We start from the raw sequence: 27947 nt of genomic DNA on the forward strand, positions 1-27947 counted from the left end.
AAAAAAAAAAAAAGGTGTAATGATATGCTGTTCACGTCATGAACGCGCACCAGACTACAGGATTTATCACTGCCCAGAAATGAGACGCCTCCGTTTCACAACACACGGGAGAAGGCGGCGTGAATATGCAACGCACCTTCAGCAGGTTAGTGGCAATAAAGCTGCTGAAATGTATTAAAATAATGCTCCACAGTGTGAACCTTTGGTGAAGTTACTTACAGTAACAGAGAGGGAAAGATGGATGGTGAGGATATATGGGTGATGAACACTGAAGGAGAAGTTTGTGTGTCTTATAAACACCGGTAAATACTCACAGGTGTGTATCAATCCGCTGCTTAAAATAGTCCCCATATAAAACACTGTTACTTCTGGTCAGTGCATAGTTATTTAAAGAACCCGCTGAGGATTTTAAATTATGTGATGGACTTTGGGCTGAGATCTAGAGAGGGAGAGGAAGTCATAAAGTATTGAGGGACAGAAAAAAAACACATGAACATCTGGTTTAGGGATTTTAATTTGGTGATGATGTTATACCTGACATACACACACACACACACACACACACACACACACACACACACACACACACACACACACACACACACACACACACACACACACACACACACACAGACACACACACACACACACATGGATAAATAATTCATATTTTGTAAACAGACTTTTACAAACATGGAGTTCACTTGTTGTCCAGCAGATGGCGGCCTAAGACAGGATCACATGCGCAAAGATAAAGCACTGTGTGCTGAGATAGAGACACACACACACACACACACACACACACACACACACACACACACACACACACACACACACTTAGCAAGGTCTAAAAGTGTGTCATCATCCATAATTGATACGATAACACTTTAAAGTAAGGTTACATGAATTATCTTGAATTCATACATGACTTCATGCATGAAGAAGCAGGAAGTCGTTCATGTTGTACTTCATGATCTAGCAGGACTGAACAAGAATTCAAAGTAGCTCATGCATGTATCAACAGTGCTTTATATCACTATCATCATATCTGAGTTATTAAGGATATACAAAATGTGTAAATAGTGTTTTCTGTTGATTTCTAGATGTTGTTGCAGTTATGATGAACTTTATGTTGCTTCATGGTTTCGTGTTTTTAGGCTCTTAAATAAAGTGAAGCCCTCATCCGTCTTTAACAGGATTTACTGCTAAATATTTTATATTTTTTAGGTGTCAACCTTTACAAACTGATTCACAAACCGGACAGCTAGTTGTATTTTTTTTATTTTTGCTGTTGTTGATTTTCGTCTGTTTGCTGTTGGTGAGAAAGTGATCTGACTAATAAAGGTTTTTTTAAATTCTATCAAAAAATCTCTCCCTCTCTCTCTCTCCTCTCTCTCTCTCTCTTTCTCCCTCTCTCTCTCTCTCTCCCTCTCTCCCTTTTCCCCTCTCTCTCCCTCTCTCTCTCTCTCTCTCTCTCTCTGTCTCTCTCTCTCTCCCTCTCTCTCCATTTTTCCCCCTCTTTCTCTCTCTCTCTCTCTCTCTCTCTCCCCCTCCCTCTCTCTCTCTCAGAACACCTTTTATTTCTCAGAGGGCTTCCCTAGCTGTGTACAAGTTTATTCCACTGACATGTCCTCACTTCCTCACCTTCCTCTTCCTTTATCTCTCACCCGGCTGATTTTAGAGCACAAACGCACATAAACCCCCACATGCTCACACGTCTGCACACACACACACACACACACACACACACACACACACACACACACAGCTTGTCAACTCCCATGCTGCAGCTAACTGACGACAGGAGGCCTTGGGATGAGGGGAAAAGAAAGTCTGAGTGCTGCAGAAGTGGAGGGCAAAATAACATGTTTGTTTAGACAGCAGATGTGCTACGTGTGTTCTGGATGTACACCACGGCCGAAAGATATGACAGAAAAGTGAAGCCTGTGCATAATTTAACACGTCTAGGAGCTTTAAAGATGCAGGAAACATGAAGGGATTTTGCTCTTTTTCCTGTTTATTCTGTCAAACTCAAACACAACCTGCTTGAACACCAAACTTCAGCTCTGTATGTAATCGTCTTACACAACAGTCTGTGTATGTTCCACCTCTAAAACACACACTCTCTCTCACACACACACACTATACTGTCTTGGCCTACTTTTTCCCATGAATGTGCTAGCTGGAGGGCAGATGGGTGTCTCCCCAGAGTGAGTAACAGAGCTTTTAATGGACAGAGAACGAAGGCTTCAATAGTTAACGCAGCAACATCTGGCCCTGAAGAATATGAGAGCGCTGAATACAAAAAACACAAAGAGAAGCGAGAACTGGGATGCACTCAGCGGTAGCACTAATTTTATCCTTTTTTAAAAATCTGCAGATATTCTTGTTCACACGTTATCTAATAACCACTTCATCCTCATGATCACTCGACCTTAAAGGAAGAGGCAGACATTTTTAGACTCTCTGTAAAAATTTAACTGTAGGTCATCTTAGCAGCAGCTCATCATGAGCCTTGTATACTTTTATAGTTGTGTGCAGGGACTTTTACTGGTGGCAGAAGTCAGGTGATAATCTGTACTTAGGGGGTCTGGATTTTCAACATGGGCAGGGTTCTAGTTTCTGTTTTTTAGCACATTTGTAGCCTGAGCTTTAGTGACCAATTTCTCATCAGGAGGTTTTGATGTTTGCAGGAAATATAGTCTCTTTGGAGTTCAGCCCACAATGACATCCAGGCTCCCGTCTGCAGTATTCTGATGATGGTTTATTTGTCTCCAGGAATAAATACCTGCATGAAAGTGCAGCTGACAATCCGTTATAGATCAAACCTATCAGTCATTCTGCGTTTTGATTCCCTGCTGTACATGAAATGCATCTGAGATGATCGATCCGACCTCCACTCAATGAAAGAGCCGGAGCTGAGTCGAGCTTTAAACCTCCTGACAAACCGATACACGCAAAACAGGGTGTGTTATAAGAAAATTCGCCCACCTGTACAGTGTGTGCCGATAAAGACATGGAAGGATGAATGTTCGACTTGTTGATCCAGTAGATGTCACCCCTTGAGTTCCAGCATGAAACCAAAACAAACTTCTGTTTGGCCACACCTCCTCCATACTGAAGCCTCCGCTCTCCTCCAGAGACACACCTCCAACCCCTCTCCCCTCCACTCGCACAGAGGAGTCATCAATTGGAAAGCATCATAAAAGTGATGGAGAGAAAACAGAAGCAGGTAAAACAGAGAAAGAGTAGTAAGCGTCGGGACAATGGCAGACATAATGGGGATAAAATGCGGGTTGTAGGGCCCACAATTACTTCTTGCCTGAGGCCCCAACAGACTCTAGAAACGCCACTGCTGATTGGTTAGCAATAGTCAACGAAATACCCTGCATGGAGAGACTGACCTTCTCATTAAGGTTTACATTTGACTAATATATAAAGGTCTGGAAGAAATGGACTACTGTACGAAATGTAATCCACCTTAAAGGCTTTATGTGATTTTTTGATCCAGCAGATGTCGCCCTTGAGCACCAGGATGAAACCAAAACAACTCGCCCTGCATTGTTGTGTTAGCATGCTAATGCTAGCAATCTTTATTATGCTCGTATCTTCACGCTGCATGTAAATTTACCTGAAATGAGCGTGATCTAGAAACACAGTTAAGCAGTGAGTACAGTATGTTATTCTTCTTTTCTCTAGTCCCTCAATTAAACAACTTTTATACTCGAGGGGAGGAGTCAGCCGGCCGTCCAGGCGATGTAAACAAACTGAAGATAGGACTCTGAAAACTCTGAAAACATCACAGACAGTGGGACTCAGGTGTTACACCCATTGTAGACAGTCATGACTCAGAGTTATTTTCAGAGGATAAACTTGATTTATATTACATTTAAGTGTGAGAAATCACATATTAAGACTTTAAGTGAAAAACTCTGATTTGTCTTTGTGTTTTTTCACTAATGTAAGACACATGTTACCTTTATTACCTTCTTTTCCTTTGCCTTGTTTTACTCTGAAAATATCAATGAAAAGAAAGTACCACAAAAAAAACCTTAAATAATATGCAGTTGTGCTCTCATAGATAGATATATTTTCACATGATGTACATCACACATGCTCCTCTAAACTGATTAAACAGATCCCTAAGGATTGACTGGAGACTGTAAATTAGCTGGTGTGTTTGTTTCATCACACAGTACAACACACCCTTTAGCATTAGGTCAATCATTGGTCAAACAGGAGGCCATGGTCTAACGTGTGTCTTGGTCTGATTTCTAATTCAAGGTGAAAAGAGGCGGGGGCGCAAATTTCCTACTCCTGTATCTGCTGTGGCCGCGCACACGTGGACGCGCTCCATCGCTGTCATCAGTACAACATCAGCATCTTCCGGGGGGCGCGCGCAGAGAAACGGGAGGTGGAGGAAGGAGAAAGAGAGAGAGAGGGGGAGAGGGAGAGGAGACACACAGGATAAAGGCTACGACAAAAAAAAAAAAACCGTGATGATAATGGAGGCGAGGCGGTGGAGGATGTCGGATTTACGAGAGAGGACTGTTGAAATTTGACAAGAGGGGGTTCGTGTTCAGACATTATCCTCGGGTTTTTTTTTCCTCTTTTTTTTCCTCGTTCATTTTGGTCCCCCACATGCTGCGTGGACTCTGAAGAAGAGCAGAGGGGGGAGAAGGGGAGAAGGGGAGCACCCCACGGATGCCTCGGAAGGTAAAAACGGGGTCCACCGCTGGCGCTACAGGCAACAAGAAGCATCTCATCTCACGGATGCTAATAAAGGACATCCTGAAGGCAGGCTGTGGACTGAGGGATGAGGATGAAAAACAGCTTTAACCCACCTCCACTGTGAAATAAAGAAACCCCTATTTTGATGGATTTTTTTTTTTTTTTTTTTACATCATTCATGGTGTAGCCCCCAAGGAAACGCGCCTTAGACAGCAATGTTGAATCACTGGTCTTGGTAAATAATTCATTAGTGGTATAGGTAGGCTATGATTTCTTTTTTGTATTTGCTTCAATGTAGCATTTTCTCTCATTAATTTTTACAATGTGTAGTCTTGTAATACCACACACATATTTGCAGGTTACATTTTTTTTACCGTGTGGTTATGTAGGGCCTTTTATTAGCCTTTAATAAGAAACAGCCAAAAGCTGGAAAAAAAAGGAGCTTTGATATAGAACAACGAAAACACATCTGTTCAGTGAGGGGTTTTAATAGATTTTCTTTTCTTGTTAAGATCTAAAAGAAAAAAGAAAAAAAAGGAAAAGTACGGGGGTGGAAAGAGAGAAACACGGATTTAAAAAACAAACAAAAAAAACACCAAACATGTTGCCTTCCCAAGAAGCCTCCAAGATCTACCATGACAATTACATGCGCAACTCCCGGGCCATCGGGGTGCTCTGGGCCATCTTCACCATCTGCTTCGCCATCGTCAACGTGGTGGTGTTCATCCAGCCCTACTGGATCGGCGACAGCGTCAACACGCCGCAGGCCGGCTACTTCGGTCTCTTCCACTACTGCGTGGGCACGGGGCCGTCGCCCAGCCGGGAGCTCACCTGCGTGGGCAGCTTCTCCGACTTCAGCTCCATCCCGTCCGGAGCCTTCAAGGCGGCCTCGGTGTTCGTGCTGCTGTCCATGGTGCTGACCCTCAGCTGCATCGCCTGCATGGCGCTCTTCTTCTTCTGCAACACCTCCACCGTTTACAAGACCTGCGCCTGGATGCAGCTGCTGTGCGGTAGGGCACTCTTTGAATTACTGAGCTTTCTTTTTTTTTTTTTTTTTTAATCAGCCTCAAAGATGCAGACACTCACAAGCAAAACACAAGAAACAACTCAACTGACCAGCGGGTTGTGTTTTCACGTTAAGCCACCTTGCAGTATGCACATTTTTAATGATCAGCCCTCCAGTTTAGTCACCTCTACATCCACTGCTGCAGTTGTGACACCTTTCAGATTAAGGTTTTTACCTCCAAATCTGTCCCTAAATTGTCTTAAATTTGATATATGGTACAAAAATGAATCAAAAATAATTGTTTAAATGTTTGACAAAAAAATTTGCTGTGCTGCATGCATGAAGCACAACAATAGAAACCCCCACATAAAGGCTTTTAGTGGGCTATCACACCTCGTCATGGACTCCTGAGGTCAGTGCATTGAATATCCCTGCATGGCTCACGTTCCTATAGAAACATCACAGGAGTACCACGTGACCTCCTATGCCCCGGGTAGAAATAAGGTGACATGGTGTTTGTGCAGCGTTTTTTATTTTTTATCATTGTCTGTTTTCTTCACTGAAATCAAATAGTCAAAAACGCCACGGCCGTGTCACGCTGCAGTTAAATGTGGAGGAGTCTTGCACAGATTGTCCATGCCTGCCAACAAAACAGGGTCGGAGACAGTATAGGAACACATTCTGCTGATTTATTCACACCACAGAAAACCAATAAGAGGGCCGGAGCTCCCCCCCGTTATAGTTGATATTCTGAGGATACACCAGAGCATCTGTAAGGAACGCAGCAGAAGCAGCAGGATCACAGCGTTATGCTGATGAAATGCAAATATCCTTCATTCATCCATTTCAGCTCCTCGTATAGACTCTGAGCAGAGTGCTGTGGTGTGAATTCACTCTCCTGTGACTGGGGGCTTACATCAGGCTATTTTGAGGGATGATTCCAGGTCGATTGGATTACTGTTTCCAGGATGCTGTTGTTTGTCTCTTGCTGCTGTAGGTAGTCACAGTTTGTAAGTGTGTATGTGTGTGTGTGTGGTTCCCCCAACACATCCAAGACATAACTGGAATCATGCTTACTCCATGGGACAGCTGAGATAAAAGAGTCTTTAACTTTAACAAATGTTTTCTGTGTTAATGCCCGGGCTGGAACTCTTTTAGAGATGTCGTTGCATAAAAACAAAATGATTTTGGGAACTCGTTTAATGCACCAAGTAGGAGGTTAAAGGTGATGCTTTAAATCGAAAAGAAGCAGATTTATAAAGATGGATGACAAAAATCTGATTTTCAAAATCTGAAACCACCCGGAAAGCAAACAACTAACATGTTTTTTTTCATTATTTATGATTAGGATTCAGATCATTCATTTAGATTTAAAGAGAATTTACAAAGAGTCGTCAAAAAGCAAAGTAAGCCCAGAGCAACCTCCCAGAGCCACCGGTCACATCATTCAAACTTCATTTTGTCCAAACAACAGTCCAAAAAAACATTTAGAAACGAATGTTATCAGTCTGCGGTTTTGCTTCCATCTCTTTCAATATCTGCAGATTTTACTTTTGCTACTAGATGTTAAAATCATTGTGTAAGAAAAGAGAGGGAAAAATGTCTGTTCTATGTTAATCTATGGTAATCGGATGACATAAGGCCAAGTGAATAAAACGACCATGTCAGCAAGACATCAACCTTTTCAAAACGCTTCTGTCAGAAGATGCAGCTAAAATCATGATCTCTCTCTCTTACTCACATTACCAGCGTGCCTCCTGTGTACATCCCACTTCTTCATAAGCTGATCAATGTGATAAATAGGCCAGGCAAGAATAGCGTGGGAGGTCGGTTTTCTGTACAGAAACAGTCAGGATCCTGAGAGAGAGAGAGAGAGAGAGAGAGATAGAGAGAGAGAGAGATCAGCACTTTATTTCCCTTCTGTATTGTTCTTTCCTTCATCCTCATCTGCCCACTCCGTCCTCTGTTCTGCCGACTGTGTTGGAAAAACGGTCGGCGCTCTACAATCAGCACGAATCGGACAGAATAGCAGAGGTACAGATTTTTTTTTAGAAATCTTCATGACTAAACAGGAACTCAACCTGGGTCTCTGCACGAGCCATTAATCAAGTGGTAAAAAAAAAAAAAAAAACAGTGGAGGAAGAAGTTTCTCATCTTTCACTTCAGTTAAAGTTCTGCAATTTAAAAGAATCTCCATTACAGGACAAAGATTTTACTTTAGTGAAGTATTACTCCTGAAATGAACTGAAGTGTAAAGGTTCTCAGATATAACATTTCATAAAGCATGAAGCAGCTGCATGAGTGCATGTGACAGTGCTTCTCTTAAATACAGCTCTGTAGTCTAGTCCATTGGTTCCAGGTCTCCTCCAGAGGGTCACTAGATAAATCTTAGGGCTCCACCTCTTAGTAAAACTTCATAGATATTTGAAATGAAATGTGACAACAAGACCGCAGCAGGAGGACACAAGCTTAAAAGGCTGTTTACAGGAAGTGGGTGGAGCCTCGTAAGCCCTCAGACTGCCGTTTCAGTGGCACAAAGTGACCCCCCCCACTCCGTACCGTTTCAGGTCCTCATCCCAGTGGTCGTGGGTTGGATCTCTCCTCAGCCCTTTGCACCCCGCTCTCTCCTCCTAACCTTTCCTAGGCCCCTAACCAACCTGTCAAATCATCGAGTTGGGAGTGAGAAGGTGCTGTGAAGTTTTGGACAGTCTTTCTTGCAATCTCAGACCTCAAACACAGATGATAATCAACTTCAAATCACCAGTAAGGCAAGATGGTTTCAGCGGGGGAGCACAACGCTGTGTGTGTGTGTGTGTGTGTGTGTGTGTGTGTGTGTGTGTGTGTGTGTGTGCATGTCTGACTGTGTGTGTATGTGGAGCTCCTGCTGTGAATGCTGTGTGAATTCACAGAATGGGACACACCAATATTCAGTGTTGCAGAATCAAAATGAACATACAAAAAATGTGATGATGGCTGAGCTTAGTTATGGCACTTTTGAGAAAAAAGCAGTCTGAAAGGGGCTTTAGTTTTAGGAACATGCTAAAGCAGAAGTACCTTGAGCATGCATTCTTTCTAACGGGCATTAGGGGGCGAACACAGAAACACAGAAATCAAATGTATCAGAGAACGAGTCCACTTCTCCATCAGTTTAAACATTTAAAAAAAAAAGTTAATGTCTCGACTGCTAGTTTCAAGTCTTGTTCAGTAAATGTCAGTCCTATCGTCCCGTTTTGAGTTAAAACTAGGATAAATCAGTTTATGCTTTAAGGAGTGACCACCTGTTGTTTGGTAAACCATTTCCATGGCAACATGGATGGAGGTGTAACAAAAGACGTTTACCCTCTTGTTGAAATCTAGAAGGGTTTCCACCCTTCATATCCGTGTTCCCTCTCATTTCAGAGCACTTGTCAGAGTTTGTGAAACTTCACAAGGTTTCGCTGTCCTTCCCGCGGATGTGTGTGTGTGTGTGTGTGTGTGTGTGTGTGTGTGTGTGTGTGTGTGTGTGTGTGTGTGTGTGTGTGTGTGTGTGTGTGTGCAGCGTGGCGGAGGGGTTAGTTGTCTAATAGGCTTGGCGGACAGCCTAATGCTCTCCACCACCTTGGAGATGATCATTTAATCATCCACTCTGCCCTGCTGGGCGTAGCTCTCTTGGCACAGCACAGTGACAGTTAGTGTACCACAGCAGATACAGTAAGCGCCAATTTGAACCGCTGGGGGCCTAGAGTCGGGCCAAATGTGTCAGCTAGGGAGCAGTGACATCACAGGCCAGTTATTGTTGAGAAACAGTCAGCGTGAGTTAGGAAGGTTATATGTGTTACATTACTTTAAAAAAGGGGTTTACATGATTTTAGGTTTCAAATGGGAAGCAACCCAGGACAGAAGTAGTTTACTAGTTAGTTTTACCCATCCATTGCAAATGTCTGACTGCAGTGATCACAGCGCCCATGTGCTCGAATCATACACTGTAAATATTAATGTTTGAAGCCTGAGTGACGTCAGCCATCTGTTCCTGCAGGGGGCTCTGGAGGCTCATCAGCAGCAGCCGCCATGTTGGAAATCCTGTCTCTGCCTAACTTTCAGTCAACCTAATGACAGACTGAGAGCTGGAGCTGAGGCGGGTTTTAAGCCGTTACATAACGCCCACCTGTCAATCATGTCAACTACGCTCCTAACTATGAATGACAAGTATCGTTCATGAAATCAAAAGAGAGCCGTTTAAAAAAATGATGACAATAACTAATCTATTATACTAAATACTATGTGATTTCCGGTGTTCCTGGAGCCAGCCTCTAGTGGACACTCGAGGAACTGCAGGATTTTGCACTTCAGCATCGGCTTCATTTTTCAACACCTGAGGTTGCCGCTCGGCTCGAATCTGACCTCTGCCCTTTTGCTCCCCGCTCTCTCCTCCAAACCTGTCTCTCTTCAGCTATCTATTAAAAACAAATATGGCCACAAAAAAACTGAAAAAGAGGGAGCCTAGATCGTCATGGTTCACGTGTTAGGCCACCAACAAACCTCTCAAATCGTTGAGTTGGGAGTGAGAAGACGATGAGGTGTTTTGGATAGTGTTTCATGTAATGTCAGACCTCATTCACAGATGATAATCAGCTTGATACGACCAATAATCCATGATGGTTGATGTTTGGCTCATTGAAGATAGACTAAGCTGAATAAACATTGCGATGCTGGCCCAGCATTTAACCACACACAGCATTGTTTAAAAGCGGTCAAAGGAATGTTAACACGTAATGTGGAAGGCTGGAAACACTAATGAGGTCAGTGGGGTAAGAAAGAAACCAAACGTGACTGGAAGTGGGATAAGTTTGGGCAACAGCTGCATGCTAATGGGGAGCTTTCTTCCCGTAATCCCCCAGTTACATCACACCTCTGTGAATAATGGGGTCATTTTACAGTTAGAAAAATTAGACTAAGCAGTATTTCTCTCCTGTGAAAAGAAGAAGAGGAGGGCGAGTTTTCCCAAAAAGCACCCAAGGTCTGCGAGGAGCACGCTGCTCGGGCCTTTCGCTCGGATTTAGATTAATTCAGCGAAAAAAGCGCTCCGGGGAAAACCAATAGTGTTTTAGTTTTAATTCACCCTTTTTTCCAACCAAAATGAAATTACTGCTTTAAGCTCTGAGGACATTCAGCCAAGGTTTGAGTTTTTCCAACCTGAGATGACTGCCGTTCTTGCTATCTTTCTCCACTTCATCTCATTTCCCTCCACCCCTGCAGCAAAATGTAGGTACCGTAGTGGTTTTTTCAGTAATGCCATTTGCAGCTTGATGACTTCTCTTTCCCTCCGCTCCTACATCAGCTCATGTCTCTCCAGCCCTCCTCCAAGTCTTTCGCTGTCTGCTGCAATATTAAACAGAACTAAGCAGGACATGGGCCGTGGCTCAGGGGAAGGAGCCGTCCTGGGAGAGACGACCTGTCAGCGACTGCACCGTCTCACTGTGTGTGTGTGTGTGTGTGTGTGTGTGTGTGTGTGTGTGTGTGTGTGTGTGTGTGTGTGTGTGTGAGTGGTAAATGGACTGAACTTATACGGCTTCTTTCCACTCCTCTAACCGCTCGTAGCACTTTACTCTGACTGTCAACACTCACCCTGTAACTCACGTTCATACACAGGATACGGAGGTCTAAACACAACGGGCCCTTTCTGTACAATTTGACCTTGTGCGTATTTGCACACATTCACACACCTGTAGTAATGCTTTGAGTACAAACTAGTGGTTCAGTATCGAACAAGCAGATCCATGAACCCCTTATTCTGATTGTTGCCTGAACCGCTCCCTGGACTGTCATCGAACAGAGCGCAGCTTGAATTTTAGCTAATCTATTTGAATTAGTGGTGTAAGGGGGATATCCTGCAATACTTTGAGTACATCCATACTATTTGTGGTGTCCTCCCTCCCCCTTATTACTAACTGATATCAGCTGTTTGGAGAGCAAACATGCCCTGTGATTGGCTGGCAAACAGTCCAGGGTGTAATCCCGCCTCTCGCCCAATAACAGCTGGGATTGGCTCCCCCCCCCCCCCCCCCCCCCCCCCCCCCCCGGGCAGGAATAGCAGTGTAGAAAATGGACGGATGGATGGATTTTAATTTTTTTTTATTTAACCTTTATTTAACCAGGTTGGTCCCATTGAGATTAAGAACCACTTTTTCAAGGGAGACCTGGACGAGACAGGCAGCAGCAACAAAAACACAAAGTCACAGACGGAAACACAAAAAGAGAGAAAGTATGATTTACAAAACAGTGAGCAGTAGAGAACCATCTATGAGTAAAATCTGGGAGTCAGTAGTTTAAGCTGTCGAGCTAAAAACATCGACATCCTGTAGAATCTGCTTCCAGGTCTTTCAGTTTAGATTTAAAAACATTTAAGGACACCAGCTCCTTCAGTTTCAAGTCGTTCTGCAACAGATTCGAGGCTGAGGGTTGAGAACACCCAAAAATCCCTTTTCCCAATTTCTGCCCGAGCGTTTGTGACAGAGAGAATAAAGAGTTCCTGAGAACACAGTCTCCAGCATGATAAAAAACGAATGATGGAAACAAGCCAACACCCCCCCTGCGGTAATCCTCCAGTGTCCCCGTGTTAACCTGAGCAGTGTAGTAATGGTGAGTAACACTCAGGGCTGGGACGGTCCTGGTGTGGGTGTTTCCTAAAAATAATGCATCCTCTGGTTCTGCTGCAGCAGCCAAGGGCTGAACAGTGTATCAAAGAGAAAATAAGGGAGAGACTCAGGACGGCATGCAAACACTGTTATATGTGGAGCACATTTTCATTAATATTCACATCCATATGTTCCACTATTAGCTAACTCAGCCAGACGAGATGACCTCAGAGCAGCTCGGTTTTTCAATTTTTATGAAGTAAGCGACTCGCAAAAGGCAGCCCCATGTTTCACCTCAATCATTTTTGCACTAGTTACAGGGGCGTGTCTAGAGGAGGGGACCAGGGGAATGGCATGGCCACCCCAGGTGCCACCCTAAAATCCTTAACTGTTATTGGCTTTTTTGCCTTGCCAGAGGCGGGACTTATGTTGGAATCCACTATTCAGGCTGTGTTACAACAGTCAGCTCACAGTGTTCAGTCTGCAGATGTTTGTTTTCAATCTTTTAAATACTTTAAATTGTGACTTTGGACACACATATTGTTTTGAGTCCTTGAAGACTTACGCTAAGAAGATGTAGATGTTCCCATTATCTTGTGTTACTTAGCGTTGATGTGATTTGTGCAGACAGAAGGGGTAAAAAAAATGCTCTTCAGGTAACCCTCAGTCCAAAAAATCTGGACACGCCCCTGCCTGGTTAGGAGGCTTTTAGGTGGGTTCATGATATCGGACATCAGCCTCCATAGGTTTGTTTTAATATTTGCAAAGCGATTCAGCCTTTAAGCCAAGTCAAAGTTTATTTATATTGCACATTTAAACCACCCTCAGTGGACCACATTGCTGTAAAGGTTAAAAAAAACTATCTCTAACCAATTACCAAAACTGCATTTTTGTTGCTTTATTTTGCTCTTCCACTCATTTGCAAAAGTACACACATATCTAGAGTTTTGCCTCAGCAGCTGATTTTATGTGAATCGGGTCTTACCGCAACATGGAAGCGACTCAGGCATCCAAAGAGAGTGTGCGTGTGTGTTTGTGCGTGTGTGTGTGTTTGTGTGTGAGAGAAGAGAAACAGAATGAAAGAGCGCAACACATCAAGTGAATGAATCTGTGCGCTCGTCCTCCAGGCTCCTCCTCCTCTGTGTGTATGTGGTTGTGAGTGTGTGCTAGTGTGTGCGTGGCCTCACATGCGTCTGTTCACGTGAGCGTGTGTAACAGCGGTTAAATGTGCATATGATGGTGTGAGGGTTGAATAATTAATGAGTGTTTTCTTCCCCTCCTCTGGTGTTTTACTTATTGATAATTTCATGCAAGTGTGTGTGTGTGTGTGTGTGTGTGTGTGTGTGTGTGTGTGTGTGTGTGTGTGTGTGTGTGTGTGTGTGTGTGTGTGTGTGTGTGTAGATTCATATCTGTGGTGATGCACATGATGCACATATGTAGATGAATGCACCCACCTTCATGTGTTTCCAGCAGAGATAAATAGATGCTGCAGTGGTCGAGTTAAATATAGAAGTACACACAGAGAGAGAGAGAGAGAGAGAGAGAGAGAGAGAGAGAGAGAGAGAGAGAGAGAGAGCGGGGGGAAAAAGAAAGAGTTTCCCCGGGGGATATCCCTGCCCCTCGCTCTCTCTCTCTCTCCCCTTCCCCCTCTCTCCCCCCTCACTAAGATTTCTGGCCGGCGTTTCCCGACCAAACGTACATGTTTTAATTATCAGGCGCTTAATAAATAATTCCAAAGTCACCGGGCTGTTTCTAAAAATATCCTGACAGCTGAATAATGGATTCCTTTGACCCTTCTCAGCATTGTCACTCTGCTTGTTCTGTGTGTGTGTGTGTGTGTGTGTGTGTGTGTGTGTGATGCTGCGTGTGTGTAAAGCAGTAGAAAGAGGGAGGAAGCCCCTGCAGCTTGTTGATAAGATGTATATGTAAGAGGAAAAACATGGAAATTCCACCGCTTTACATCCTGCCGGCTTCTCATCGATGAATAATCTCACAGAACAGATTTGTTACCATGAGGATGTTTATTCTCTTTCTGTGAATCAGACGTTATATTTGGCTTTGTTAAAGCTATGAGTTATCATCTAAATCAGTTGTTTTTCACTCGCGCATGTCCTGCATAGAGTTGCTCATTCAGCTGGCCGTTTATTCTCTTGTCCAGTTAGACGAGGTCTCATTCAAATGCATTTTTCTGTTCATTGATTTCTTTCCAACTGAAGCTTTCTGGTCAACCATTTACATGAGATGTGGTCTATTATTACTTATACTAGTATTGAAGTAGTAACCAAACATGATTAAGGCCCGACTGATATCGCTAGTTTAAGACAAAGAAACTCAAATGAGATATTATTTCACTGGTTAATAAATCTAGAAATATCTAATATAAGCATATCTGCAATAAAATTAGCCAACCCCAACCCCCCTCGACTCAGGTTCACACGAGGAAGTAATGAATTAGAACACACTAGAATTAAGCACCTTTAAGCGGAAAGGGCGGATAAAATTGTCCTTTGCTCGAGCTGTAATCACCTGTGTCCTGCATTGTTTTGTTAGCATGCTAATGTTAGCGCTCTTTAGTTAGCTTGTAGCTTCACATTGAATATAAATTGACGCAGCATGACCGTGATTATAAAAAGGTTAATGTGACATCCAAATAATCAGTGAGTATGTTCTTCTTCTTCTCTCTAGTTCTTGACTAAAACAGCTTTATACACAAGGGGAGGAGCCGGCCGTCCCATCCATGTAAACACAGCTCTGACAACAACACAGCCAGCGGGACTCGAGCTTCTCCCTCATTGTGGACAGTCATGACTCAGAGACACATTTACTTCATTACTGCTGTTTTTATGTGTAAAATGTGGGAGTGGGACATTCTTCCTTTTAGGTTTAGTGAAGTGTAGTTTCTATATCAAAGCTGCTCTATAGAGATTCTCTCCCTTTAATTTCAAATAAGACGGCTCAGAGTTTCACAAAACTGCTTCTGTTGGCTCAAAGAGAAATGATGCGTGTGATGACACATTATTTGGTTATGTGCAAGCCTCTGTTCGCCTGCCAATCCTCGCTCCAGATTCAGGACTCGTGCCAGTAACTTACTCGGCAGCCAGTGAGGGACGCAGTGATGAGTAAGGGAAAGACTGAAGATGAGAAAAAAGTTTCGATTAGAGAACAAGTGAACCATATTTTACGTTCTTTGCAACGGCAATCATTTGTAAAAACGTGAACATTTATGATGTTAGGCGAAAGTATGGTGCTCGTTTGACCTTAACCAGATATAATTGATAAATACATAAACCTAAGAGTATAGCGTTGCGAGAGGATGAATTTAAAGACAGGATAAAAGAGGGAAAAGCTGCATGCCAAGTGTGCCAGTGAACCCCGGCTACAGCATCATCTTGGAAAATGCCCCCTCAGCAGTATACACACTCTTCAAATGCACACACACACACACACACACAACCGGCGTGATCTGAAGTCCAATAAAAGCGCTGTACATCAGCGAGAAACGCTGTCCATTAGATAGATGGAGGGCGGCAGGCCAAGGTCTAGACACAGTAGCGGGGGGGGGGGGGGGGGGGGGGGCAGAGCTCAGGCAGCTTTATTAAATTATAGACTTGACTGAGTGATCTCTTAATGCACTCGTGTTCACACCTTTTCACCCTCTGCTGGACTTTAAAATGCATGAGCCCGCTTACAGGAGAAGGTCAGCGCTTCTCCGGGACGGTACAAACTTCATTACAGATGCTAGAGAGGAGAAGACGCTATACAATAGTTATTAATTATATATGATGGTGTATCCCAAAAAAACACTGGAAGAGCAAGGAATTTCATGCCTTGGAGACTGGAGAGTTTATAGTGTTGAGAGAGAGAGAGAGAGAGAGAGAGAATGTGGGGGAACAACGTGCAGAAAAGGAGCCACAGGTCGGCTTTGAACCCGGCCTGTATTAAGGGCTATAGCCTCTGTACATGGGTCGTGTAAAGTAACCTCTAGACCAGCGCCGCCCCGTCTCAGTGGTAGAGTGGATCGTCTCTCAATCACAAGTTTGGTGATTTATCCTTTGCATCCTCCAGTCTACATGTCCAAGTGTTGAACCCCAGTGCTCCCAAAAGGCAGAGCTATCGGTGTGTTAATGTGCTTGGTTAGACTTTGCAAAAGGAAGCAGTATCGTATCTACGATGATAAAGTGGTTATCGATCTATCTGGGAATCAGAGTCAGAAATCAATTGATCAATCGTTATTTGTAAAGCGATAATTCATAACAAGTTTAATCTCGAGATGCTTTACAAAAGAGCAGATGGGATAATGTGCAGGAAGGATTTCTCCGTTCCGCACTTTCTTGCGGCTGAGGTGGAGGTCGGAACAGGCCGTGCATGAATGAGGACGGCGGTGGTTTAGGGGGCGACACAATCCAATGGTGGTGCGGCTGGCCGTCGGGCGGTGGTTGAGGGACGACATCCATAGGAACAGGCCATCCTCAACTATATACTTTATTAATCCAGAGGGGGGAGTGAGGTAATCTATCTTAATTATTTGCTCTTTTGAGACAGTTTAAATGGTTTTATACACACATCTCGTTGTGTCGGCTGCACGCTCCCATCAAGTCATTAAGAACCTCAGTCACAGCACATGACTCTGTGCTGGATGGCATCATGACAGCTGCTCAGGAGGAACACTGGAGCAATGAGCTGCTCCCATAAAAAACACTTCTCACACACACACACACACACACACACACACACACACACTCATTCACACTCACTCTATATATAGCACAGTGGTGGTATTTTTGGAGCTGTTATGCAATCTTTTTTGGATGTTTGTCTAGAATGAAAAAGAGGATCTGTGTGGACGTGTTGTTAAAAAAAAAAAAAAAAAAGAAAGTCTGACAAAATTGTTATGTAATACATCTAAAAATATCCTCTGGGTGCTATAAATAAATTGGTTCTCATTAATTTGAACTAGTTGGAACACAAACGTGTCCTGGCAGCGTGCGACTTGAGTGTTTTCATGAGTTTGGTCTTGCTAGTTTCAAACGGCTGATTGGCTGTGAACGCTTCAGTAAAAAGAAAAGACAGAAAGTGATGAACTGAGATGAGAAAGACGGCATAACGGAGCAGCAGCAGCCTTTTTCTGCTTCTTGTTTTTTTTTCCTCTTTCATTCTTCAGCTCGCTTGCTCGCTCCCTCCCTCCATCCTTCTGCTCGCCTCCTTTGAAGTTCCTCCCCTCAATGTGCAGAACGCAGTGTGTCTCGAGAGCGTGCAGGGGAGGAAGGAAGAGGAAACACCCCCCCGACAGCTTCAAAGGGCTTTCCTTGGGTTGTGGGAAGGTGGGGGCTATTTTTAGTCCTCTGGTGTCCACTTAAAATGCTCGGGTTGAGGGATGGAGGAGAAAGAAGAGGGCACAGAGAGATCACGTCTGACGGCCATTACTGTCACACTGCAGTACACAAAGAAACAGTTTCTTAAACAACGAGCTACACTTTAGAGAGTCCTGCTCATATTGTGTTGAGACATTAAAGGCTTTATATGTGATTTTTCACACTTAAATGTAATAGAAATCAAGTATATCCTCTGAAAATAACTCTGTGAGTCATGACTGTCTACAATGGGTGTAACACCCGAGTCCCACTGTCTGTGATGTTTTCCGAGTTTTCAGAGTCCTATCTTCAGTTTGTTTACATCGCCTGGACGGCGGCTGACTCCTCCCCTCGAGTATAAAAGTTGTTTAATTGAGGGACTAGAGAAAAGAAGAATAACATACTGTACTCACTGCTTAACTGTGTTTCTAGATCACGCTCATTTCAGGTAAATTTACATGCAGTGTGAAGATACGAGCATAATTAAGATCGCTAGCATTAGCATGCTAACACAACAATGCAGCGCGTGTTGTTTTGGTTTCATGCTGGTGCTCAAGGGCGACATCTGCTGGATCAAAAAATCACATATAAAACCTTTAAAGGTATAAATGTAAAATCTTATGACAATGTTTACATTCAAATATCTAAATTAATTAAAAATATACTAAACCTGTTATATATATTTTTTTGTTGAGTATTTACATTACCTCAAATATTTCCAACAGTTATCAAAGCCGGAGAAATCCGTAATTTTATAGTTGTAATGGGACGTGCCTTGTCGGGCGGCCACCACGATGAGCCGCCATGACAGACACGAAATGTTAACCGGTGCCATGGAAACACCAGATGTTAAGTCATGGACCACTGCATATAAGGAAGCGTGAGCTGCTACTCAAAGCTGCCGAACTGTTGCTGTTTGTGCTGCTGAGATAAAAACTTCATGAAAATTAAACTTGGAAGCTTTAGCTGTGAACATATTCACTACCTCAGGTCGGTTTCACCCGGTTGTCTTCACTGCGATCAACACGGAATCCGTTTTCACCCGGGGACCGGAGGGAGTAGCAGCAAGAATCACTCCCATGGTTCCCCGCAAGCCTCCACATCATCTTTTGTTATTGTTTTGATTGAGAGCACCCCTTGTGGCGGACATTACATACTGTGCGTTTAAGTAGCTGGCAAATTCAATACTGGTAGCATAACTACGGTGGCCAGCAAGGGCAACCAACCTGCAAAAGCCAAAACTATAAACACTAGGAAAAATCTGTGGCAAAGTGCAAAACAAATGCATCAGACGTGCGCTGAAAATGACAAAAATTAAAGTGCTTCAAAAAGCAGAAACAGATGCACCCATGGGATCTTTGGTCTGAGCACTGCCATGGTGCAACAACAATAAAGTGTCCAAAAAACATTTAAGGTACAAAAACAAAAAGTAAATACAGGTTTGAGGTGAGAACATGTAGTTTCTCTTTAAGTAAAGATAGATAAAAAATGAATCACAGACTCACCCATGTTCCCAAATGACAGTAAAGGCAGAGATCTTCTTGTTCGCCTTCATTTTCCTCTCCAAATAAATTTAGAATAACCTTTAGCGATGTTCAGAACCAGTCCAAAGTCTCGGTTCATTGCACTTTCTGACCCATTTTTTAGCCCATAAATCCGACCAAACTAGCCGCCGTAGGCTGTGGCTCAGTTGGTAGAGTCGGTCGTCTTGCAACCGGAAGGTCGGGGGGTTCGATCCCAAGCTGCTGCAGCAACATGTCTGATGTGTCCTTGGGCAAGACATTAACCATTTAGCATTACGATTTACAAAGGGAATCTGAGTTGTGATCGACGAGGTACCACATTAAATCTGTGACAACACATGCTTTGGTTTAGATAATGGGATCCTTAATGCTCATAAGCACATCATAAAAACAATGTCTGAACACACCGCATAGTTTCCCGTTTAAATGAAATAAAAAATTGAGAATATTTGCGACAACAGAAAATGCTTCGAGGCTTTTTGTCTCCATCAGGATTCTCGGTGTTGCCTTGCTTCAACATTTTCAAAATGCACAAACCAAATAACCGTCTTCCTGCCGGATGGGGAAGCATCCATCAAAGTCCCCATAAAGCATGTTACCTGACGCTCATTACTCAGTTAATGATTTTATCACCTCTCATCTATGTTAATATCTTGAACAGGTCATAAAAAGAAGCTAATAACACAATGATTTCCCCTGACGGTGACTTCCATTGCTCTCCTATTCTCTCATTACTTACCGCATGATCGTCATTAAAGTCTCCCTCATTACGCTCTCTCATTACGCCTGCAATCATTTTGTCAGAGGAGGGGGGGGGTCACAATTTTCAAACGGTGAAATAAGACTCCTCATATGTGCACGCCACGGTGTTCGGCTTCGCGCTGAGAGGCGGTGACTAATCGGATATCCTCCCTCGTCTGTTTCCTGTGAGTTCACCACCCACTGCTTTCCTCATGATGGATGGCTGATGGCTGAAACATGGGCTCCTCAGAGGGACTCGCTAATGTGACGGGGTTCAACCAAATGACTAATGGACGTCACTTTAATTCAATCTGATTGATCAATTCAGACCCTCCAAGCAGGACGTCCTCCCACAGTCATGGGCCTCACATTTAATGCATGGTTGTTGTTGTTCTTTTACAGTTTGCAGGGCTGGTCTGTGAAGTCGTGTTTTCATTTCAGAGAAGAAGAATAAGGAGTCTAATAGTGTCTTAATTACTGACGCTTACCTGAAAACATCTTTCATCACATGTTGTGTTTCGCTTCTCTTAACCAAAATAATTAACCCAAGCCTGAAAACATGGAGATTGAACACTCCATGTTTGATGCTGACTAGACTCTTCTCCTCTGTCGCCCCCCAGTGGTGGAATGAACTTCCAAACTCCATTGGATCTGCAGAGTCCCTCTGCACCTTTAAGAAAAAGCTAAAGACCCAGCTCTTTCATGAATACCTACTAACTTAATGATGATGGTCTCCATATTATTGATGATGATGATGGTAATGACGATGGTTTTTGTTTGATAACGACGACTTATAAGATGGTTTCTATACTGATTAGAGCTCTCAAGAACTGCCGTCAATGTTGTGCTTTGCCTTTGGTCACTTCCTGTCAGCACCTGTTTGTCCAATCAGACTCAAAGCTGATCGTTTGCTCTTACTGACATTGTTCCCTTTATTCTAGATCCTTGTGTTGTACTTACTCTCTGATGTACGTTGCTTTGGATAAAAGCGTCTGCTAAGTGAATTGTAGAATTGAATGTATATAGGGACGTCTCACTGATTCAAATGTTTAAACCTAGAGCTTTATTTAAAGGAGACATATTATGAAAAATCCTCTTCTACAGTGTTTTTGAACATATGTTTGGGTAACCTGAGTGTCTACTGACCCACAAAATGTGAAATAAACCCATCCAGTCCTTTGTTTGTGGTCTGCATAAGTCTTACAACACAGAGAAAAATGCTCCGTTTCAAATGTGCTCTCCTTGTGATGTCACAGTGGGATTCTGGTAAAAAAAAAATCCTCTCCCCGCCCATGGTATCGCCACCGATGGACTCCACCCCCAGCCTAGAACAAAACTTTAGCGCAGGTCCACCATTTTTATTCTCACTACAGAGGAGTGATGTCTACCGGGAAAACTCAGGGGGGAGCTCATTACATTTAAAGAGACACACACACCAAAACGGAGCGTTCTGAGAGAGCTGGTTTATATAGGTTCACAAACCTCCTCTGGTGCTTGATTCATGTTATATTTTGACCAAAGCACAGCACAGATGTTTCATTTAGACCACAAGGGACTGTTTGAAAAGGTGGAGAAGGGGGGTAATATGTCCTCTCTAAGATAATTCCCCGCAAATACTCATCACTCTAACAATAAACCAAGGAAAACAAAAAGGGACTGGAGACCCCGGTTCAAAAGGAACAAAAGATGGGAAGGTGCTGCATGGCTGCAAATCTCAACATATTTGCTAAACGGGCTACCAGGTAAAACATTCATAAATCAATACAGTGAGCTGCGACCATGCGTTTGCAGGCTGGCTAGCGTTTTATGTCAGACAAAATAATGCTTGTGATTCTCCGCTCTAGTATTCAGGGCGAGTTTAAAAAACGTTGTCTCAATGTTTCTGCAGGCTCGGCTTCAATCAATCAATCAAACAGAGTCTTAACCACGCAGAGGCCGAAGATCATGATTCTGAGATCAAATGTCCTTTCAGTTGGACTCTAGTGGCTGCATTAACTAAAGGATATTTATTTTAAAAAAATCTTTCTTATGGAGTGAAAGGCTCTGGGGAAATGGATCCATCAGAACTGTGTCTGAACTTGTTGTTGACCTTCAAGGCTTTGATGCTAACAGAAAAATGTAGCCTCGAACGTTTAACAACAGATCAGCAGAAGATATTAACCGCCAAATGCTAAAAGGATGTTTGGAAGCATTCAAAAAAAAAACTCACATATTGAGTTCCAGGCGATAATCTTTTGAACATTTATTGCACTGAAGCGTAATAATCCACAACTCGGGCAAATGTGTCTGACTTTTCACGTGTATCACACACGCTGTTGCCTGTGGAAAAGATACGTCTGGTCTGAAATGAAGATTGGGTGTGATGTCTGCCATGTATTTTCCACTTCTCCCACTGGAGCCCTCACTGCTTTACTCGCAGCCCCCCTCAGGCAGGGACAGACCGCTGTTTAAACAGAGCAGGAATATGGCCCCATCAGCTACCCAGCGATGCTCACTTTGATGAATGAGCAGAGGTGTAAAGTATAGATTACCAGAGTGTTGAAATTGCATGTATGCATTTCCCCGCTGAACTTTGACCTGCGTGTGTTTTTATTTTAGTTTGTGGGTGTGAGCGTATGCAGGTTTGTTTGATCAATATGTTTTAAATTCCATCACATAGAAAACTGTCTCCAGAGGTGAATAATCTAACGCTGCATCTATTCAATCTTTCTGCTGTCTTACCGTTAACCCCTCGATGTCTGGGGAGCTGTTGGCATACAACACACACAAAGTGTCTAAGCTCTGTTAACACACAGCGGGAGCTCCACATACACACACAATCAGACATGCACACACACACCACTGCTCTCCTCCCGCTGTCTCCTGTCTCGCTCCTCTGTTATGACCTGCAAAGTCGGCACAGACGGTGGGATCACTTCATAGTGGAGGCAAAACATCACAGGGGCATAAATATTGCACCCTGAATCTGCAATCTGAATAGGGCAGTATTTATTACATCCACTAGAGGGCAGCACTTATCAGAAAAGTACATGTTTGAAGCTCTAATGTCATCCTCTCTCTCCTCCTCCTCTGTGTCCTCCTGCAGGAGTGTGCCTGGTGCTGGGTTGCATGATCTTCCCCGACGGATGGGACGCCGAGGTGATCCGGGACATGTGCGGGGAGCACGCAGGGAAATACTCCCTGGGCGATTGCTCCGTCCGCTGGGCCTATATGCTGGCCATCATGGGCATCCTGGACGCCCTCATCCTCTCCTTTCTGGCCTTCGTCCTGGGTAACAGGCAGACAGACTTCTACCTTGATGACTTGCAGACGGACAACAAAGGTCAGTAGAGGAAGAATTTAAAAAACATTGTTTAAAAAGTATGAACAGCTGGAGGTGGTAAACTTTGCTTTATCCAATTTATATCAACATGATCTGCTTTAAAAACCCCTTAAACGTACACTAAATATGATATGATGTGACACTTTACCGTCCTCTTCAGGAGATTTGTCTTAGCCTCCCGTGCTGCACACATTGAGCTGCCTCTACATTGTAAACAGAGAAGATACAACCTATTCAATAAAATCGAAAAAGAAAACGAGAATGTTGTGTTTAAAACAGTGACCTCATCCTCCATCTCTAATATTTGAAATGGTGACTAAACCTCAGATTTGCATCTACTCTGACATTTAAGTTTAGCTAGGTTATTTAGCCATTAGCGATGACTTCTCTCCTCCAGAGTCTCCTGTAGGCCATGACCACGACCATGGCGGTCCAGAGCCGCATCAGTTTGAAACATTAGCACAGGCAGCGAGGATAGGAGAGGATGGCACCACTATAGACGTCTTCTGTTTGGTGGTTGCCAAGCTGGTGCTCAAGGGCGACATCTACTGGATCAAAAAGTCGCACATTCCTCCATTAAATAAATCTGATAGGTTGAAAAATAACAGAAATTTGGGTTCATGAGTTTGTAGTCGGTTGAAAACCATTTCTTTAACCCACCAACTGTGTGGCTTCTAACACGAAGAAAACTGTGCCCGGTTCAGAAATGACAACACGGCAACCTGACCTCAGTAACTCCAGCCAAATTGCTTTCAGTGCTGTTTTCAGGAGTGGGAGCGAGTCCTCCCGAGGGTTCCTGACTGTTTGCATGATATTGCATCAGGACACTTGAACTGCATTGTTTCAGCTGCATAGAGAGAGAGAGAGAGAGGGAGGGAGAGAGAGGGAGAGAGAAGGAGAGAGAGAGAGGGAGGGAGAGAGAGAGAGAGAGTAGGGAGGAGGAGGAAGAGGGGAAGAGGAAGGCTGTGGAGTGGCAGGAGAAGATGATACAACGCAGAAAAAGAAAAAGTCTCTGTAGCTGAAGATTATATGTTTGATTTGACTTCTTAACCAAATGTACATCAACAAAAGAAAGAGAGAGAGGGGGAGAGGGAGAGCGAGAGAGATCTATGATATGAGATAATAATAGACTGTGAGATAAAGACAGACAGAGAGCACCATGGAGTAAAGGAGGGAGGAGGAGGAGGAGTGAGAGATAAAGAGAGAGAGAGAGCAAAGTGACATAAGATGTCTCGCTTCTCCGACGGTCTATCTCCATGATGGTTTCCATGGTAACTGGAGATATTCCAGAAGCGTGGGCGTGTCTTTCTCTTCTTATCTGATTAACCTCACCGACAGTCTCAGAGAGATTTTTACACACGTTATGTATCCGACGTCTCCTCGGTCCTGTGTGAAGTTTCTCTCTTTTCTTTTGTTATTGTTGTTTGGTTCTTTGTTAGCTTTGTAGCTTTAGCTTGTAGAGATACAAACAATCTGTGTGACTGGTTGCAGTTTCTGACTATTTAAATAGGACATATACCCGCCTTCTCCACCTTTTCAAACAGTCCCCTTGTGGTCTAAATGAAACATCTGTGCTGTGCTTTGGTCAAAATATAACATGAATCAAGCACCAGAGGAGGTTTGTGACCCTGTGTAAACCAGCTCTCTCCGAATGCTCTGTTTTGGTGTGTGTGTCTCTTTAAAAGTAATAAGCCCCCCCAGAGTTTTCCCAGTAGACATCACTCCTCTGTAGAGAGAATAAAAATGGTGGACCTGGGCAAAAGTTTTGTTCTAGGCTGAGGTGGAGTCGATGGGTGGAGATACCAGGGGAGGGGCGGGGATTTGTTTACCAGAATCCCACTGTGACATCACAAGGAGAGCAAATTTGAAACAGAGCATTTTTCTCTGTGTTGTAAGACTTATGCAGACCACAAACAAAGGACTGGGTGGGTTTACTTCACATTTTGTGGGTCAGTAGACACTCAGGCTACCCAAACATATGTTCAAAAACACTGTAGAAGTGGATTTCTCATAATATAAATATTCTCATAAAAGAAGAGAAAAGTTTGCAGCATTCAGTTCAAGATGGAAAATATCAGTGGGTTTATTTGAACATACCTTATGGAAAACGTGATGCATTCTTTATAGTATGAGAAATCTATAAAGAGGAACAAAAGTAAAAAAGAGAATAAAGAAACAAATGATGTACATAAAATATGTAACCAAGTGAATCTTCTTAAGTTGAAAACTCACGTTAAGATAAGCAAAATCATGTTTCTGCACATGGATGCACTTTTCTTGCTGTTGCCTCAGTTTTTAATGCCAACGCTTGTTCTTTTTTTTTTGTCCTTGCAGATTTTGCTGTGTCAAGGGTGAGTCGACCTTTTTCATTTCTAATGTTTGATGTGCATTCTGTATCCAAGCAACATGTGCACGTTTGTTGAAGCCTCATTAATTTCCCAGCACAGTAAAGTCCCCGGCTTCTTTAGTTAACTCTTTCATGCTTCTTCATGCCAATGAAGAAGTGATTTTTTTTTTCCATCTGTCCTTTAAACTAAACATGGATGAAAGCCCAGTTACACTAACTGATTTAAAACATTTCTAACATTCTGTTCAGGGGTAAATGTGTCAGCATTTCTCAGGTTTTCATGGACAAAAAGAAAGTAGTTTGCAGGCTGAGTTCAACATGATGACATCGTTATGAAATTACTCTGGTTATTTCCTTAAGCAGAAAGATGCAGAGCCATATATATTAAATGGCTATGACCAGAATGTTGCTGAGAGACAAGTGTCTGGTTCTTCCTTTTGTGAAATGATAGATTTTTTGTAAGACGTTGTGTTTTTTTTTCTTCTTCAGATCGAGGTGCGGGACAGACGAGAGCCGAGGTACGGCGTTCAGCGTCTTCACTGAGGGCACCGACGACCCCGGACAACTCTCCTCCTTTTTTTCTTTTCTCTTCTTTCTCTCTCATGCATATCTTTTCCTCCCTGTCCTATCTTCTTCGTCTTCTCTTCTTTTCTCTCCAATGATCAGGATATCACCCAAACTTAATGCAGACACCAAGTGTACAGGATTCTGTAAGATAAAAAAAAAAAACAACAGAACACACTGGGGTAAACTATATTTTGGAAAAAAAGAAGTTATACAAAGGTTGTACAGTGCATTTACCACTCGACTTTCTCAAAGAATACCTTTATGATGGAGGGAGAAAAAAAGATGTAGTGTATTTTAAAGTCTTGATTTGTGTGAGAAATGTAATCCTCAAGATGAAGAACCATAATGTCCATCCATGATTTTAGGATGCTTTATTTGAAAACCAACGCTATTTTAATGACTTTGAATTTGTGTGATGCGTACATTCATAGCCTCAGAGAGAGAGAGAGAGAGAGAGAGAGAGAGAGAGAGAGATACTCCTTATACCGTGTTAAGAGTCGAGACTGGCAATACAGCAGCAAGTACATGATTAAACATTTAACACACTTCAATGGGGACTTGTATGGCTCTTCATCTGAGGACTTTCTAATGCGAGGAACTTAAAGGAGCATCCCACTGCAGCTTTACAGAACCTAACATCTCTGGGAGATTCTCTACTGTACATACTTAACCGTGTAAATAGCATAACAGAAATAGCTGACAGAAAACAGCCGACAACAAAACCTCATCTGACTCTTAAAATGCATTCGAGTATTTTCTACCCATGGTTCCTTGTGCCACAAGAGCGTCAGAGTACGAGCAGAATGCATCGCGTTTCTACTAAATCCTCACTGCTCATTTGGAGTGATAGGAAATATATGGGAATATAAAGGATATCTTAGGTGGAATATTCCACACAAAAGCAAAAGGCAAGATGAAAACGAGATGCTTCCCCTGCCTCCATGTGGCTTCAAAACGAGGTCCTTACCATAGTATTTCACCCCAAACAGTAGATTAGTCAAACTTTAAGCTGCTGATTTTAAGTTCAGCTGTCCAGGTCAGACTTAGAAACCATGTTTTTATTTTTCTCAGAGTCCATGCCTTTTTTTTTCTTTTTTTTTAAGTGTGCTGTTTACTCCAGGTTATGGTTCCAGCATGCAGAGATCAGTTTACTCTACAGATGTCTTAAGACCGTGTGAATATGGCTGCACGCGTCAGCCTTCTCTCAGAGGGAAGCCCCAAGTGCTGCATTGTCTTCAGGTGATGTCACTTAAACGCCTCCTTAAATTAGCAATGCTGCTCGTAAGAGTAGAATCATACATGGGACATTAGGAACAGATAATCCCCCCCAAACCCAAAAAAAGGAAGACAAAAGTCCTTTTAAGAATACTGACACACCTTCAGATTTTGCCTCACACAAGTCTTAGTCAGCGTGATAAACTGCGACTTGGCCACCAGTCAACAAAATGAAATCATACGTCTTTGTGAGGCTCGTCAAAAAAGATTCTCGATGTAGACTGCTTGTTCCTACCACCTGTCCAAGATGAGGCGGGTGGTGAATGAGGATTTGGATCCTGAGAATCCGCTGCGTCCTCAAAGTGCCGCACAGGAAAATAATCATATTGAAGAGACAGCGATAGCAAACTGGCACATGACGGAAATTTGACATCACATGCAAAAAATATCTCAATAGAATCATAAATCATGAAAAATACCAAACGTATCTATCCTCTTTAAAAACTGGCTCGCCATTATTTTGAAATTAT

At 43.1% G+C, this 27947-nt stretch overlaps 1 protein-coding gene across 1 annotated transcript; it reads left to right on the forward strand.

Annotated features, from left to right (window-relative positions):
* Nucleotides 1-4446: 4446 nt before the first annotated feature.
* LOC132990357 (LHFPL tetraspan subfamily member 4 protein-like) lies at nt 4447-27560 on the forward strand. Its single transcript, XM_061058587.1, has 4 exons — nt 4447-5741; nt 23052-23288; nt 25623-25639; nt 26125-27560. Exons 1-4 carry the CDS (start codon nt 5333-5335, stop codon nt 26176-26178), a joined length of 717 nt encoding a protein of 238 aa, XP_060914570.1. The 5' UTR covers nt 4447-5332; the 3' UTR covers nt 26179-27560.
* Nucleotides 27561-27947: the final 387 nt, after the last annotated feature.

This window comes from Labrus mixtus, chromosome 15, assembly GCF_963584025.1.
Source record: "Labrus mixtus chromosome 15, fLabMix1.1, whole genome shotgun sequence".
Classification (NCBI taxonomy): Eukaryota; Metazoa; Chordata; class Actinopteri; order Labriformes; family Labridae; genus Labrus; species Labrus mixtus.